Source organism: Vigna angularis, chromosome 3 (assembly GCF_016808095.1).
Source record: "Vigna angularis cultivar LongXiaoDou No.4 chromosome 3, ASM1680809v1, whole genome shotgun sequence".
NCBI lineage: Eukaryota > Viridiplantae > Streptophyta > Magnoliopsida > Fabales > Fabaceae > Vigna > Vigna angularis.
Window position 1 is genome coordinate 430,623 of NC_068972.1, and position 14,230 is coordinate 444,852.

Sequence of the window (14,230 nt, forward strand, 5' to 3'; positions counted from 1 at the left end):
TTTTGGACTTTGGTTCAACCAAAATGCACAACTCTTCGCCGAAATTTACGGTTGTGCCATTCACCTCTTCGTTCAAATTTTAAACTCCAACGGCAATTTTTTTATAGTTTTTATCCTGCCTTTTGCTGTCAGTTTTTTCATTATTGTTTAAATCATGAAATTCTCGCAGTCTTGAGAGAATTATTTGATAGATTAATTTAATATTTTACTTTTAACTTTTATAATAATTTAATAAATAATAGTTTGAAATAATTAATTTTTGTAAATATTATTTTAATTTTTCAACTGATTTTTTAACAATGTTTATATTTAAAAAATACATCTGAAATCAATTTTAGTAGTATACTAAAAAGTAAGTTATCATCTGTCGTCAATTCAAATATCTTTTACTCGTATCTGTTATCTTTATATTAAATCAAATTAATTCGCTTTCTGTTTCAATAAATGCAAATCAATTTTTCACTTTCCAAGTATTAATTGACTTGAGCACTGCGACATTATTTTTATTATTCCTTTGTTCTCCTTTGACACAAGAAATATTAATATTTTCTTTTAATCTCACTAGTCAAATTGCTAATAAAAAAGTTATGATTTGTTTATTAAGATGTGAGTTTTTTTTGTTTATTTCTTAAAAAGTGATTATTAAAAATATGTAAAATTATCTTCTTTTTATGTTTGTTTGTTTTAATTTTAATAGGATTTGGATACTCTCCCGTATTTAGTAAACAATAATAGATACGTTAAGGGGAGTTTAACTCTTTCTATTGATTACTAACAAAAGGATAAGATTTAAATTTATATTAATAGTAAATTTTATCTTTTATTTTTAATAAGTAGCTGCTTTAAAATACTTATTTTAAGTTTACGTAAAATCTCTACGTTCACATTAGCTAGGACGGCTTGATAATTGAGTCTGATTTAAAAAATACAGGTGAAGAAAAGTATGCTCCAGCTTCAACTTGTTTGTTTTAATAGTTGAATTTTATTTTAGCTTTAAAGCAATTAAATTAAAGTATGTAATGAAAATGGTCAATTTTCATCCTAAGCCTAATTAAGAAATATTATTTATTTGAAAAAACTTATAACTTGTACATTTTTTTTATTAAACCTGCAACGGTTTTAAAGTTTATTATATGTGAGACTGCTGTGAAAAAAAAATATAAGATTAGTTGAATTCTGATTCAATTGTGATCAAGCTCTTAGTTTAAGAGTAATTAAGTTTGTGAAATTTAATTTGGATGACATGTTCACTTTATTTAGTTTCAAGAAAACAAATTCTGATGTGAACGTGTGAAATATATAAAAGTAAACTATAGAAATTAGATGCAACTATGATGAAGTTATAGATAGCAAACAAGTAGATAAATTAATGTAAATCTAAATTGTTAAAGTTCAAAAGAAAAAGTCATTTTGCTTATATAAAAAAGATAAATTGGTACAAAGTTTAATAGATTGAGGAATTAAGACATAAAGTATAAAGCTGTAAAAGTTGTAAACTTTGTACATAATTGCAAAGCAGAAAAACAAGCTAGAACGTAAAGTTGATAGAAAAGAAAAGGTAAAAGAGAACATGTAAAGAATATTCTAACAAATGTAAAATAAATAAATAAATAAACGCAATAAAAAGGGAAGGATTTTAACATTTCTACCAAAGTATAACTTTAATCCATAAACATGATTTTAAGGGACAACGGATCCTTAAAATTTTCTCTGCGTTTAGCTTGATTTGCTTTAACAAATATAACTTTTAAGTTAAAGGTGAAATTATAACTTAAAAAAAAGTATGATGGAATTAATTTTGTTATCCTAATCTATCATGTTTTTTTCTCACTCAAGGCTGTAATTTTGTTTTGTTAACTAAATTTCAATACTTTTTTTTCCAAAACAAGTTTAATCCCATGGGTATTTAAATTAGAGAAAATAACACGGAAATGTTATCTGAATAAAAAAATTAAAAGGAATATTTATTAATGTGAGCAATTTTTTTTTCTTAATTGACCTTATTGATATTACATGTTGTCGAATTGAGAGACAGATATTATTCTAAATAGTTTATTTAATATTAAATTCGTATTTCATTATAACTTTAGCTTTTGAAATTTAAAATAAGTTTTTATATGAATGTTTTATTATGGTGTGTACTATTTTCGGTCGAAATATAATCAGGAAGAAGAATTATAAATATATTTAAGATATAAAAAATTATAATTATTTTATATTAGAAATTGAATGTATGACTAGTGATGATTATTTAAATTAAATTCATCACTTAATCTTATTTAAAGTAATCATCCATATTTTATTTCAACTTAATTTATACCAATTCATTTTTTTTACATTTCATTTTAAATTATTTTTGTGACAAATGATAACACAACAATTGTTCAATCATAACATGTATTTTAATTTATCAAATTCATCATATTACATTGTAACTCTCACAGACGTTTCTCTCATTTCATTAAATTTTCACAGTCTCTTCTTTGATCTAAACTCACATTGACCTTATTTTTCTTTTAAATCATCACAAATTCATTATACAAAACTATCTTAAAAAACAAATACAAACTTGGAGATCAATATTAAAAAAAACCATTAAATATAAATTGGTGTATAAAAACTAAATATAACTTTCGAATTTCTATAAAAACTAAATATAACTTTGGAATTTCTATTAAATCGGCTTATCCTTATTTTTTTCAAAATTGAATCAAAGATTTGTCGTTAAATTGAGTAAACACGTTAAAGAATGTGTTACGTGATAGGTTAATAGTATAGTTTTAGTTTATGTGATTTTGAAAACGTGTGTCAATCGTATTTTTTTAATTTTTAAATTAAAATATTAAATATACATAATACAAATATAATTTAAGTAAAGATAAAATTAAGAAATCAAATTAAATTAAGTGGTGAAACACTCATTCTGTCCAACTGTGAAATCTAAATCAAATTGGTGGAATATTTAAGGTTCGTGGGAGAAATCTAAATCCAACTCCCATTCTCTGTGGTTCTCTGAGTTACTTGGAATCTGTCTTTTTGAGTTTTCCCACAAACGGATCAAGAACTCGGGGATAGAAGAAAATGAAAACTGTCACACTGAGTATATCAAAGCTGGACATGCTAGCTGGTGGTATTCTGAAATTGGAGAGAGTGGTTTTCATGGCAGCGCCTTGCTCCACAAAAAGTGAAGCCATTTGTGTGAAAACCAGAGTATATTATGGTGCAGAGCCAAATTGGAAGAAGTCTCTTTAATGCACTTCACCTCTTCAACTTGACTTACTGGACAGAGGCGGCAGGGGTTGTAACTAGATCTCTTGAAGATATAAATGCTGCCCTGTCCAAGAACCTGCAACACAGTAACAAATGGCAAATTGATCAAACTGTTATTACTCACTGCAACAAAAAATGCATGGAGAACACTACTGGAATGGAAATCAAATGCCTACGCAAAATGATCACATAAAATAAAATTCAGGAAAAGCATTCCATGCAGCCTCAGCTACACATGAATACATTTGCTGTGTAGTTTCAGCTGAAAGGAACTTCCACTGCTTACTTGTTTTCTCCCATCCTAAAACTTACCTTCCTCGAATCTCAGCACTTCATTTAATTTCACTTCCAACTTTTTCTTTAATTAAATTATATTTCCACTTTGTAAATTTAATTTTTAATTTTAAAATTAATTAAAAAAATATAATTAACACACGTTTTTAGTACCACTTAAATTAAAATTACACTATCTTAACAGCAAACCTTTAATTGATTCAATTTTATAAAAATAAAAATATAATTAAGACGTCGAACAAGTCAAAAATCTATTTAAGATTCTGAATAAGAATAAGAATCTATCGACACATTAAAAAAAAATAAAGATAAAAAAAAGAAATGATATTAAAAAAAGAATCATAGGGCAAATATTATCATTTTGAACATTCAACAATTTAAAGAGTTTTTCATGAGACATCTCAATAACATATGATCTTGTATGAGTTATTCAAGGTTATTTACGACGTATTTAATTTTAAAACGGAAAGCTAGTAAAATGATGATTTTTTATCCAGATGTTATATTTTTATTGGATAAAATGTAGTCATGACATTTCACGTCAAATGTCTTTAAAAAAAGAGATAAAGTTATTTGATCTCAAAAGTACAAATAATTTTTTTTTATTCAGAATATTCATTATGTATTTAATGAGTAGTTGAATAATCACACGTCAGTATAAAAAAATTAAAATAAATGAATCATTCACTTTGTGAATGGTGAAAAATAATCATTCGTGAGGAAATATATTAAGAGATTTTTGAATTCTAACAACAATAAAAGGAGTTCCTTGGAACTTAAAGTCAAAATATATATATAACATTATAATAATCTCCTTCTCATCAAAATATAGTACTCAAAACAACACTTCCATGTTTTTATATTTTGTTGTAAAATACTGAATCAAAATTACATGGGATTATGTTGATATTGTATTTCTAATCATCTTTATATTTGATACGAAGTTTAAAATAATAAAATCAAAATATGATTTTTGAAAAGCATTTATTAAATAAATTTAAAAAAAACACTTAGAATAAAACCACTTAATACACAAAATAAGAATACCACTTTGATAAGATTTCAAACTTTTTACCTAATTTTCATCATGTTTAACAAATGGAAACACATCCATGTCCACTTTTTCTTTTTATTCTAACAAATTTTGATTAAATTCAAAAATTATTATTTTATAGAAAATTATAAATAATTATTTTAATTTATAAAATAATTTAAATGTAAATTAAAGATAATTTTAAAGATAAAAATAAAAATACAATAATTATAGTTTAAGTAATGATTACTTAAAATGGTAAAATTGAAAAAAAAAATGTACATATCAAAATAGGAATTATTTTTATATATATCAGTAAAAACACACGCGTTACCTTTTTACACTCTTCTATCAAAATTACTAATTTACAGAGACTACTGGAAGCACGCAACACGACAACAATACCACAATAGTATACTTCCCATAAGAGAGAATCTGTTTTTCATTTTATTTTCTAAGTACACTCCCTTTTTATGTTAATTCCAACCCTTTGTTTCTAACTCATCTTTAAGGCCAAGTTAAATTTTTCCAAACATTACATTAATTACACCACCTCCTTAAACCCATTTATCATGATGTATAACAATCATTTAATTTATAATACATACATAAATTAAATTGACACATAAAAATCCTATTCCTTTCATAACATCATATATTTTCAGACATAAAAATATACTTAACTCCCTATTTTTCAATATAATTTTACTCCTAACAAATATATCTCACAGTTATAGTTTTAGTGTGACTTAATTTAATCATTAGCTCAACTTTCATCTTTCTATTCCTAAAATCTTAACCATCAATATATTTTATTTTCTTGAAATTGCTTTTTTAATATTTTAAAATAATTAGCAGACAATTAAAAATGGTTTATGCCATATTGTAAATTGTGTAGTGTAATGTCAAAAACGATATATATTAAAGTATTATTTATTTATGGTGATTTTTATTTAAATTAACTGCACTGAGTAATTCTTTTGTATGAATTTGATATCTAAAGATTTGAGAGACCAATTTTATTTTCCAATAAATGTATTTCCACATGAATGAATTCATGACTGTAAATCTTACAAACATAGAATTGGGATGGAGATAATAGGTAATTTTATATTTTTATGAACATAAAATTAATAATAATAGTTATTAAATCGGATTATTTTTTTAAATATTTATATATATATATATATATATATTGTTTTTATATCACAAATGTGTTTTTATATTGTTTTTATAACGAACCTTTATCATTATTTACTTTTTAGAAATTGAATTCAATTTTACTGGATTTAGATAATACCGCTATAAATACTTTTTTCTTTTATCTAAATATTTAATGTAATTGCATAATAAGAAAATAAATTTTGACACAACTAATTTTTCCTATAAAAACAACTTGCAGTGGATCAATATAGATTTGCATTGGACTAGTTCAATTACAAGTTGAAAAAAAAAAATACACAAATACAAAACAAATTTCAACAACTTTTGATCTTATCTGACTGACACTGTTTCAAAAATATTTGTTAATTAATTATCTTCTATTTTTATATCATTTTTTAAGGAAAACATTTTATAAGGTTTTTTTAAATACGATAAATAACATTAAATAGTAGTAACTAAATTTCTTAATCAACCTAAAAAATAATGATTTTTTTTTCTTAATTTATTTTAGAGGAAATTATACTTAAGAATTTGACAAACAAATAATGAAAAATGATAAAATATTTATTCTACTTTACCTTAATCATTAAATGTGGCTGAAAATTAACTGGCTGGTTTATTTCAGTTACCAGGCATCTAATTTAATCTTCTTATTAATATTTGGTATTGATATAGTATTTCAATTTTTATGATATTAAATATTTCTAAACACCAATAAATAAATTATTTTAGCGCTTAAAAGCCATGATAAACAAAACACATGTATAGTTACTTTTAGGTATTTTTTGAAATTTAGTAACAACTAACAATACAATAAATACGTAATTAATTAATAGTTTTACATAATTAATGTTGTAAAATTAAATATTACCGTAAGTACACATAATGCATGAGGGTGAAAATGACATAAAAGGGCAAGGTTGAAATTCCCTTAGCAGTCGTACCTTGAAACGGGAAATCAAGAATCGACCTTTTCGGAGACGAGTGACACGTGTTTATCACGAATATATAATCTAAACCGTTCACTACTGGAATCAACATCTAGCCGTCGAAACGTTCCTGTCCCACTATATAATATTCTTCGGTTGGAAGAAACACCTCACAGAAGCAAAATTTTCTGCGATAATAGAAGAATTTTCGAGAAAAAGAAAATCAAGAACTCGGAATCAGGGTTTTCTTTCAGATTCGTGAAAATCTCGAAAGAGGAATACGTTTTCAGCCTTAGGTCGATTCCCTTAAAGATCAAACCCTAATATTATCCTTTTCGAATTTGAGATAAAAGGAATTTAGGGTTTCGGTCTCTCTTTTTCCGCTGTCTGTTTTCGCGATCGGCGATTGTACTTTTGTTCCTGACCGTTACGTTTGTAATTTCAACGTTAAGCCTAGGGTTTCGTACTTTCGTTGCGATGAACGACCAATCGCAGATGATGATGAATTTGAACCAGATGAGCCAGCCTCAGATGATGAATCAGGTGCAGATAATAGGTCAGTCGCAGCCTCAGATGCACTCGCACAATCAAGGAATGAATCAACAAGCGCAGCCTCAGATGAAGACATCACAGATTATGATGAACCAGTCCCAGCCTCCGATGATGAATCGCGGGTACAAGGTTTGGTCTCAGCAACCTCCTCTGGACCCAAGCATGAAGTTCCAGAACCCTATGAAACCGAATTATCGGAGTAACTGGAAGGGGAAGAAGGTCACTGACAAACGCAAGGACCCTAGGAGAATGGAAAAACCCAATCCCAGTGGAATCTCGACTCTTAGTGTTCCGAACACCGGTGTCGTCGGTTACCAGCCCCCAACGCTGAACGAGTTGCAATCGCAAAATCGCTTAAAAGCGCGTAAGTTCTATCCTAAGAAGAAGTTTAATAATAGGTTTGCTCCCTACGCCCCTAGGAATACGACCTCGTTTATCATTCGTGCGAAGAAGTCCGGTGGCATAGCATCTCTTGTCTCACCTTGCCCTGTGACCCCCGCAGTGCTTCCCACGCCTATATTGTCTCCCTCGAGGGAGGTGTTGGGTGATATGGCGAAGGAGGAGTGGGGTGTTGATGGATACGGGTCAATGAAGGGTCTGATTAGGCTTCGATCACCGGGGAATGAGGCTGATGTTCATGATTACGAGGATGACGACGACGGTGGCTCGAGTGAGAGTGATGTGGAGGAGCATGTGGAGGTGGAGAGGAGGCTGGATCACGATTTGAGTCGGTTTGAGATGATATACCCTAATTACGGAGTGGATTACAATAATGTGTTAGAGAATAGGGTTGATGATCAGGATTCGCATATAGCTCAGTTGGAGGAGGAGAACTTGACGTTGAAGGAGCGTCTTTTCCTGATGGAGAGAGAGTTGGGCGACCTGCGAAGGAGGTTGATGTATCTTGAGAGGCAGAACCAAGCTGTGGAAGATGTCAATGAGGAAGTGGTGGAAAATGGGTCTGATAATGAGAGTGAGGGTGGATCTGATGTTCCGGTTATGGGAATTGAGAACAATGTGGTGATGGTTGACTCAGTGATGGACAGTGTAAGAGATGGAAGTATTGAAGCCAATGCTAAGTTGAACAATGATGGAGTATCAGAGGCTGAAGGTGTAGATAATGTTTTTATGGAAGGGTCTGTTTCAAACGAGGCTATTGCGGAGAAGGATGGTGTCAGAGGTAATGAATTGGGGAGTGACTGTGTGTTTGATGATGTGAAGGAAAAGGACGAGCTGCAGGCTGAAGGAGTGACACAACAGTGTTCGGCTGATAAAATTTTGGCAAAAGAAAATAATGTAATGGATAACAAAGAAAGTGGTGATTTTGAAATGCAGGACAGAAATGATGAATCAAAAAGTCAAGGAGCAACGGGTGAAAATACAAAGGACTTAAATAATGAAAAGGATGAAAGCAAGAGTCCAGTAGTTGGAACAAGTTCAGAGACTGCCAGAGATGATGACTTACCTGTCTCGTGTTAGCACGACTTGTTCATCTAAATGCTTTTGAGGGGAAGGCTAGAGTAAAATGAACTCTACAACTTTTTAATGCATAAATGTTGGAATTTGTAGATCGTAGTTTAGCAGTTTGCTTTTATTTTGTCGCTATTTTTTTTTTTATAATTTGTATGGTTTGGTAAAATGAAAGACTGGGAGGACTACTGGTTTTGTTCTTTGTTGTCATATCTCGTGGACATTAATGAGGACCATAAGGGCTAGAACCTGGGTTTCCTTCTTTTTCTTTTTCCTTTCAGAGTAGGGTAGGTTTTTCGTAAAATAGTAAGAGAGATCCTTAAGTTTGCAGGTTTATTCAATGTACACAAGGGATTAAAGTACATTCCAAAGCGTTCTTATAAGCATGTAAAGAACCTGTGAATTTTTTAGGAGAACTAATGATTAGTGTGTACTGATTCTATTTTTAGTTAATTCCATGCAATTGTTTTTGTGTATTTTGTTGGTTTTTCCGTTTCCTCTTGTTTAGGAGGATTAGTTTATCCCACTTTCTTTTGATGAATTTCTTTTTTTTTATTAAAAATATTCAAGATTTTCACTATTTTATCACGGTGAACTTCATCGGACAAGAATAGAATCAATCCGTTTAACGAGGGAAGTTTTTCATAATGGAATGTTTATAGCCTTCTGTTACAACACATTGTCGTGTAATTATAAAATAAGTATGAGTGATTGCTGTAGCATAAGTATGTGGTAAATGTGAGAACTACTTTATCGAGTCTGGTGTGAAACTAGGTGGTAATGCACTTAATTTTTTGGTGGCTTTGGACTTGAGTTTGATAGAAAGCAGTATTTCTGCCAGATTTTACTACGAAGGGAGTTTCGCATTTTGGTGTTCGAATTGCTACTGCGCTGGACTTCCCCAGGGAATTGGATGGCTGATGATTGATGGTGATGATGAAGGGGTTTAATATTATAAGGGTTCAGATGGAAAAAGGAAGCAGGGGTTCTACTTCAAAAGCGAGAATGGAAGGTTTTCTTTTTCCGGTAATTTCTCTTAATAATTCTGTTTTTCCTATTCTCCTTGAACTTCAAGTTCTTAATTCTCCATTAAAAACAATGACGAGCTGTGTACTTGATCATTTTTGTCGTTTATATATATATATATATATATATATATATATATATATATATATATATATATATATATATATATATATATATATATATATATATATATAAATTTAACCATTGTTTCTTGTGTTTACAGGTAAGTAGTGTTTACTGCAAGGTCATACAAGACAAAAGGTGTAAAATAGGTGTATGTGGCTAACTTTGTAGTTACATGGTAGTAAGAGTTAGAGCCATCTCTTCCTAGTTATGAATTGGATAAACGTAACAGCTGCCACTTCAACTGCTACATGTTGTCTGCAGATTCCGATCCACTAGTTGGACTTGGCATGTCACGTGTCCAGGAGATTCTTGTACGGCGAAGGAGTTGATTTCGTGTGTTTTGGTTTGACCTCTGCAAATTTTCCAAATATTTGTTAACGCGTACCAATACTCAATTATGTTGAATCCATGGTTGACCTGCCTTTTCATCCTGTTGTTAATGTTGATGTTGTTTTTCTACTCTTTACCCTGCTCGGTAGTAGTGTTTCTTTTAAGCGTTCTTTAAGCCCTGTCGCATTCGATTCTCTCTCTTTGTGTTTAAAGTGTTGACTAATTTTTTGGTTGTTGCTTCATTAAGAATAGTGTTTTACTGTAGTTTCAGATGATAAAACATTGGTTTTTTTGCTACGCTGTTTTTATTCAATTTCGGTTGTGAAATAAAAGGGTCGAGTAGCCCAAGAAAGAAAAAACATAGTTCATATATGCAAGGAAATAAATATTTTATTTGAAAACGATTTTTAAAAGACGATTTATTTAATCATTATTATATAATCCCTTTGAACAACATCAAACGTAAACGAGTTACTATATTATATACGTAGATTATAACATTTAACATTTTAAGATTAAATAAATTAGTCGTAGATATTTTTTGTACTTAGAATATCCATACAGATATTGTGTAATAAAAATGAATGGCTTTGTAAGAAACATTAAGTGCAGTGATCTGGATGTGTGGATAGCGGAAGTGGTGCAGCGAAGCGATATTTTATCTGTATCTTCCTTGCTGGTTTGCCACGTATGCAAGTTGCTCTTGGCGCCAAGCTATTGGGCACATAACAGAAAAGGGGGAAGCTCGAGCTTGCTCTCTTATGAATGCAGCAACTATAATAATGGCTCTGAATGTCGTAAATCTAGGGTTTCACCAATCAATTCTTCCATCTTTTGTTTCTCCGAAGCCATTGAAGGATCGCTTCGTGCTCGGGTGTTCTCGTGTTGAACAGATATCGTTTACTGAATCTGAGAACTCACTCATCGAAGCGCTTCTTGGCATCCAGGGACGCGGACGTTCTTCTTCTCCTCAGCAGCTCAATGTCGCACTCTCTTCAACCTTTCTTCAATTCCTTTCCCAATTCACCATTCACCATTCATTTTTCTTTCTTTTTCTTTTTCTCTATCAGGCTGTTGACCGTGCTGTTCAAGTCCTCGAACGTTTGGGAGGTGTACCCGATCCGGTTCGTCTTCAATACTTCAGTACTTTTCTCCTCATCGTTATTTTTTCTTTCTATAAATATCTGTAAACAATCTCTCCATTATCGTGTCTTTCTCCGTTGATCCATGAAATTAAATTATGCAGACAAACTCCAGTTTGATCGAGGGTCGCTGGCAGCTAATTTTCACCACAAGACCGGGAACAGCATCGCCTATTCAGGTTCCGACACGCCTTTGCTTCTTGGATATCGCAATAAGGGTTTATTGGCTTCGATTTATGTTTTTATTACCTAATGCTTTAATTATGGTAACTAGGGTTTTTGAACAAAAAAAATACACAAGTCGAGGCCTTATAACTGTCTGCCATTTCAGCCAATTGTTGGCTCACTCAGCCTTTTTCTAAATTGAATTTGTTGTTGATTGTGTGATTTAGATCGTATTAAAAAAATTCAATTTGAGTATTTTTCACCGTTTCATCGTTTAAACATTATGTTATTATTTTGAAAGACAAACCTTGTGTAAAGCATCCTCACCTTGGAATACATGGATTTATCTTTGATTCTTCGAACGACCATGTCATTAGGTAATTATCCAACACTCTTCATAGATATTGATAGACATTTTGTTAAATCCCTAACGGGAAGGCAGCATATAACTGAAATTCACCTCGTCTTGATAATAGCTACAACCAGAAAAAGTGACATGACCTGTTCAAGACATACTCTGTAAATTGCTTGATGATGTGTCTCAATGTGGTATTCTTCTATATTGCTCTTTCAGAGAACCTTCGTAGGGGTTGACTTTTTTAGTGTATTTCAAGAGGTTTATCTTCGAACAAATGATCCACGCGTATGCAATATTGTGTCATTTTCTGATGCTATCGGTGAGCTCAAAGTGGAGGTAATACGAAATAACTTAAATTGAAGTTACAAATTTAATACTCATTTCTGAGTAAAAATTAACTTTTTACTCTATTTTTATAACACTTGGTAACTTCATAACACCCATTAGGCCCTGTAGCTTAAGAGGCTTTGCCTATAGCTCATATTAGTAAATTAATCGTGCTAAAGAGGGCCTTAGTTATTTTGGTTCTTGTTTTTATGTCTTTCAATTTACATAGGCGGCAGCTTCAATTGAAGATGGAAAAAGAATCCTTTTTAGGTTTGACAGAGCTGCTTTTTCTTTTAAATTTCTTCCGTTTAAAGTTCCATATCCAGTTCCATTTAAGCTACTTGGAGATGAAGCAAAAGGTTGGTTAGACACCACATATTTGTCGAATTCGGGAAACCTTCGTATCTCGAGAGGAAATAAGGTGATTAGGCATTTTCAGTGTAAACATCGTTCTAGTAGTCTTTTAATTCCGTTCCTCGAGTAAAGTGCTTAATTGTCAATAACATGGAAGTATTTCTATATTTTTTTTATATTTCTGAGAATTATTAGCAACATATCTTTAGTGCAGGGAACAACATTTGTGTTACAGAAGCAAACTGAACCAAGGCAAAAGTTGTTGACAGCCATTTCCTCAGGGAAGGGTATTAAAGAGGTCAGAAAGCTGATTTAGTTGTTTATATAGTTTTTATAAACACAACTGGGATATTTCAATTGTAAATGTTTTTGACATTCTCAATCCAACAGGCAATAGACGAACTTATTTCCTTAAAGCAGAACAGTGGACAAGAAGAACCAGAACTAGAAGAGGGTGAGTGGCAGATGATGTGGAATTCACAGGTAATTTTTTTGTCAATACTGATTGAAGCTCATTAAAATGTGTACATTTTTGTTGCAAAGTGTCTTTTCCTATTAAACAATTTACTACCTGCAGACTGTAACAGATAGTTGGATAGAGAATGCAGTCAATGGGCTGATGGGTAAGCAGGTATCAGATTCATCTTGCACCTTTACGTTACCTCTGTTCTCCACATATGCTGCCTCACATAGTCAGATTGTATATATAATGATGGGCCTTGCAGATTATCAGGAAGGATGGAAGAATAAAGGTCCTGGTTGATATCTTGCTTGGGCTTAAGTTTTCCATGACTGGAAATTTCGTGTAAGTTTCTATTTTTTCATGTTCACTATTTTTCATGTGAGAGGATTCTCAAAACAAAGAAAATTTGAAGGTATGTAGTGGTAATGAAGGGATCATCCTTCGGTGGCGGCTGTAGAGTAATAGTGGAGAACCTTCGGATTCAGCCATGGATAGGGATAAGCTTAAAGTTCAAGAATTGAGAGAACAGAAATAATATTAGAACTAGGGAATGTTTAATGTATGCTTAAATATTTTTCCCTGAACTTGACAGAAAAACTGGCTCCAGACTGTATGACGTTACCATGGATGATGCAGCAATAATTGGTGGTCCATTCGGATATCCCCTAGAAGTGAAAAACAAGTTTATATTGGAGCTTCTGTAAGATGGCATATTCTTTGTTAATGCATCTAGTATATATTTTTAAACCAAAAAGCTCCCTTAAGTTTTCGAAAGTTCATTTATAAAGTAGCTTTTAAAAACTAAAAACTGAGTAGATTTGGTTTTTTCTCTCTATCCCTTAATAGTTGAGTTTTCCTTTGCAGATACAGCGACGAAAAGCTCAGAGTTAGCCGGGGATACAATAATATTCTTTTCGTACATGTTCGTACGGATGCATTGAGATGAAGTAACATGTTATTGTCTACAAGGATAAAAGTATAAGAGGTTTTGTAAGTGAAGCCTAATCGATTGTGAATTAAACTGTTATTGGCATCGTAAACTAAATACAAATAAGAAGGATATACTTCATGTTCACTAAACGTTTTGTCTCAACTCGGCTTTAATTCTTTGTAGTGCCGTTATGGGGATTTTATAATTCTGATAAGATTTTATACTCTTCAATTTAATGTTCATAGAAAAAATTAATTATATAATCTTCTTTTATCCAAAAATAGGAGCGGTTTACT

The 14,230-nt window shown here is 31.1% G+C and overlaps 1 protein-coding gene across 7 annotated transcripts; it reads left to right on the forward strand.

The window, feature by feature from the left end:
• The first annotated feature begins 6,850 nt into the window (after window positions 1-6,850).
• On the forward strand, window positions 6,851-14,148 carry LOC108325848 (probable plastid-lipid-associated protein 12, chloroplastic). 7 transcript variants are annotated; one of them, XM_052874718.1, is made up of 13 exons: window positions 7,467-7,606; window positions 9,554-9,738; window positions 9,962-11,177; window positions 11,265-11,318; window positions 11,441-11,515; window positions 12,076-12,195; window positions 12,416-12,607; window positions 12,755-12,838; window positions 12,931-13,023; window positions 13,118-13,171; window positions 13,266-13,345; window positions 13,596-13,703; window positions 13,868-14,148. In XM_052874718.1, exons 3-13 carry the CDS (start codon window positions 10,956-10,958, stop codon window positions 13,947-13,949), a joined length of 1,164 nt encoding a protein of 387 aa, XP_052730678.1. In that variant the 5' UTR covers window positions 7,467-7,606; window positions 9,554-9,738; window positions 9,962-10,955; the 3' UTR covers window positions 13,950-14,148. The 7 variants fall into 7 exon arrangements, 3 of the variants coding, with proteins under 3 accessions (XP_052730678.1, XP_017414427.1, XP_017414428.1); XM_017558938.2 differs by lacking the exon at window positions 7,467-7,606 and having other exon boundaries at window positions 9,542-9,738; XM_017558939.2 differs by lacking the exons at window positions 7,467-7,606; window positions 12,076-12,195 and having other exon boundaries at window positions 9,542-9,738.
• The last annotated feature ends 82 nt before the right edge of the window (window positions 14,149-14,230 follow it).

Bases quoted from the DNA above. Each gene is read 5' to 3' on its own strand.
- LOC108325848 (XM_052874718.1), top strand. From the start codon at position 10,956: ATGAATGCAGCAACTATAATAATGGCTCTGAATGTCGTAAATCTAGGG. The intron at 12,608-12,754 runs GTGATTAGGCAT...TCTTTAGTGCAG, and splicing joins GTATCTCGAGAGGAAATAAG to GGAACAACATTTGTGTTACA. The intron at 13,172-13,265 runs GTATCAGATTCA...TGGGCCTTGCAG, and splicing joins ATGGGCTGATGGGTAAGCAG to ATTATCAGGAAGGATGGAAG.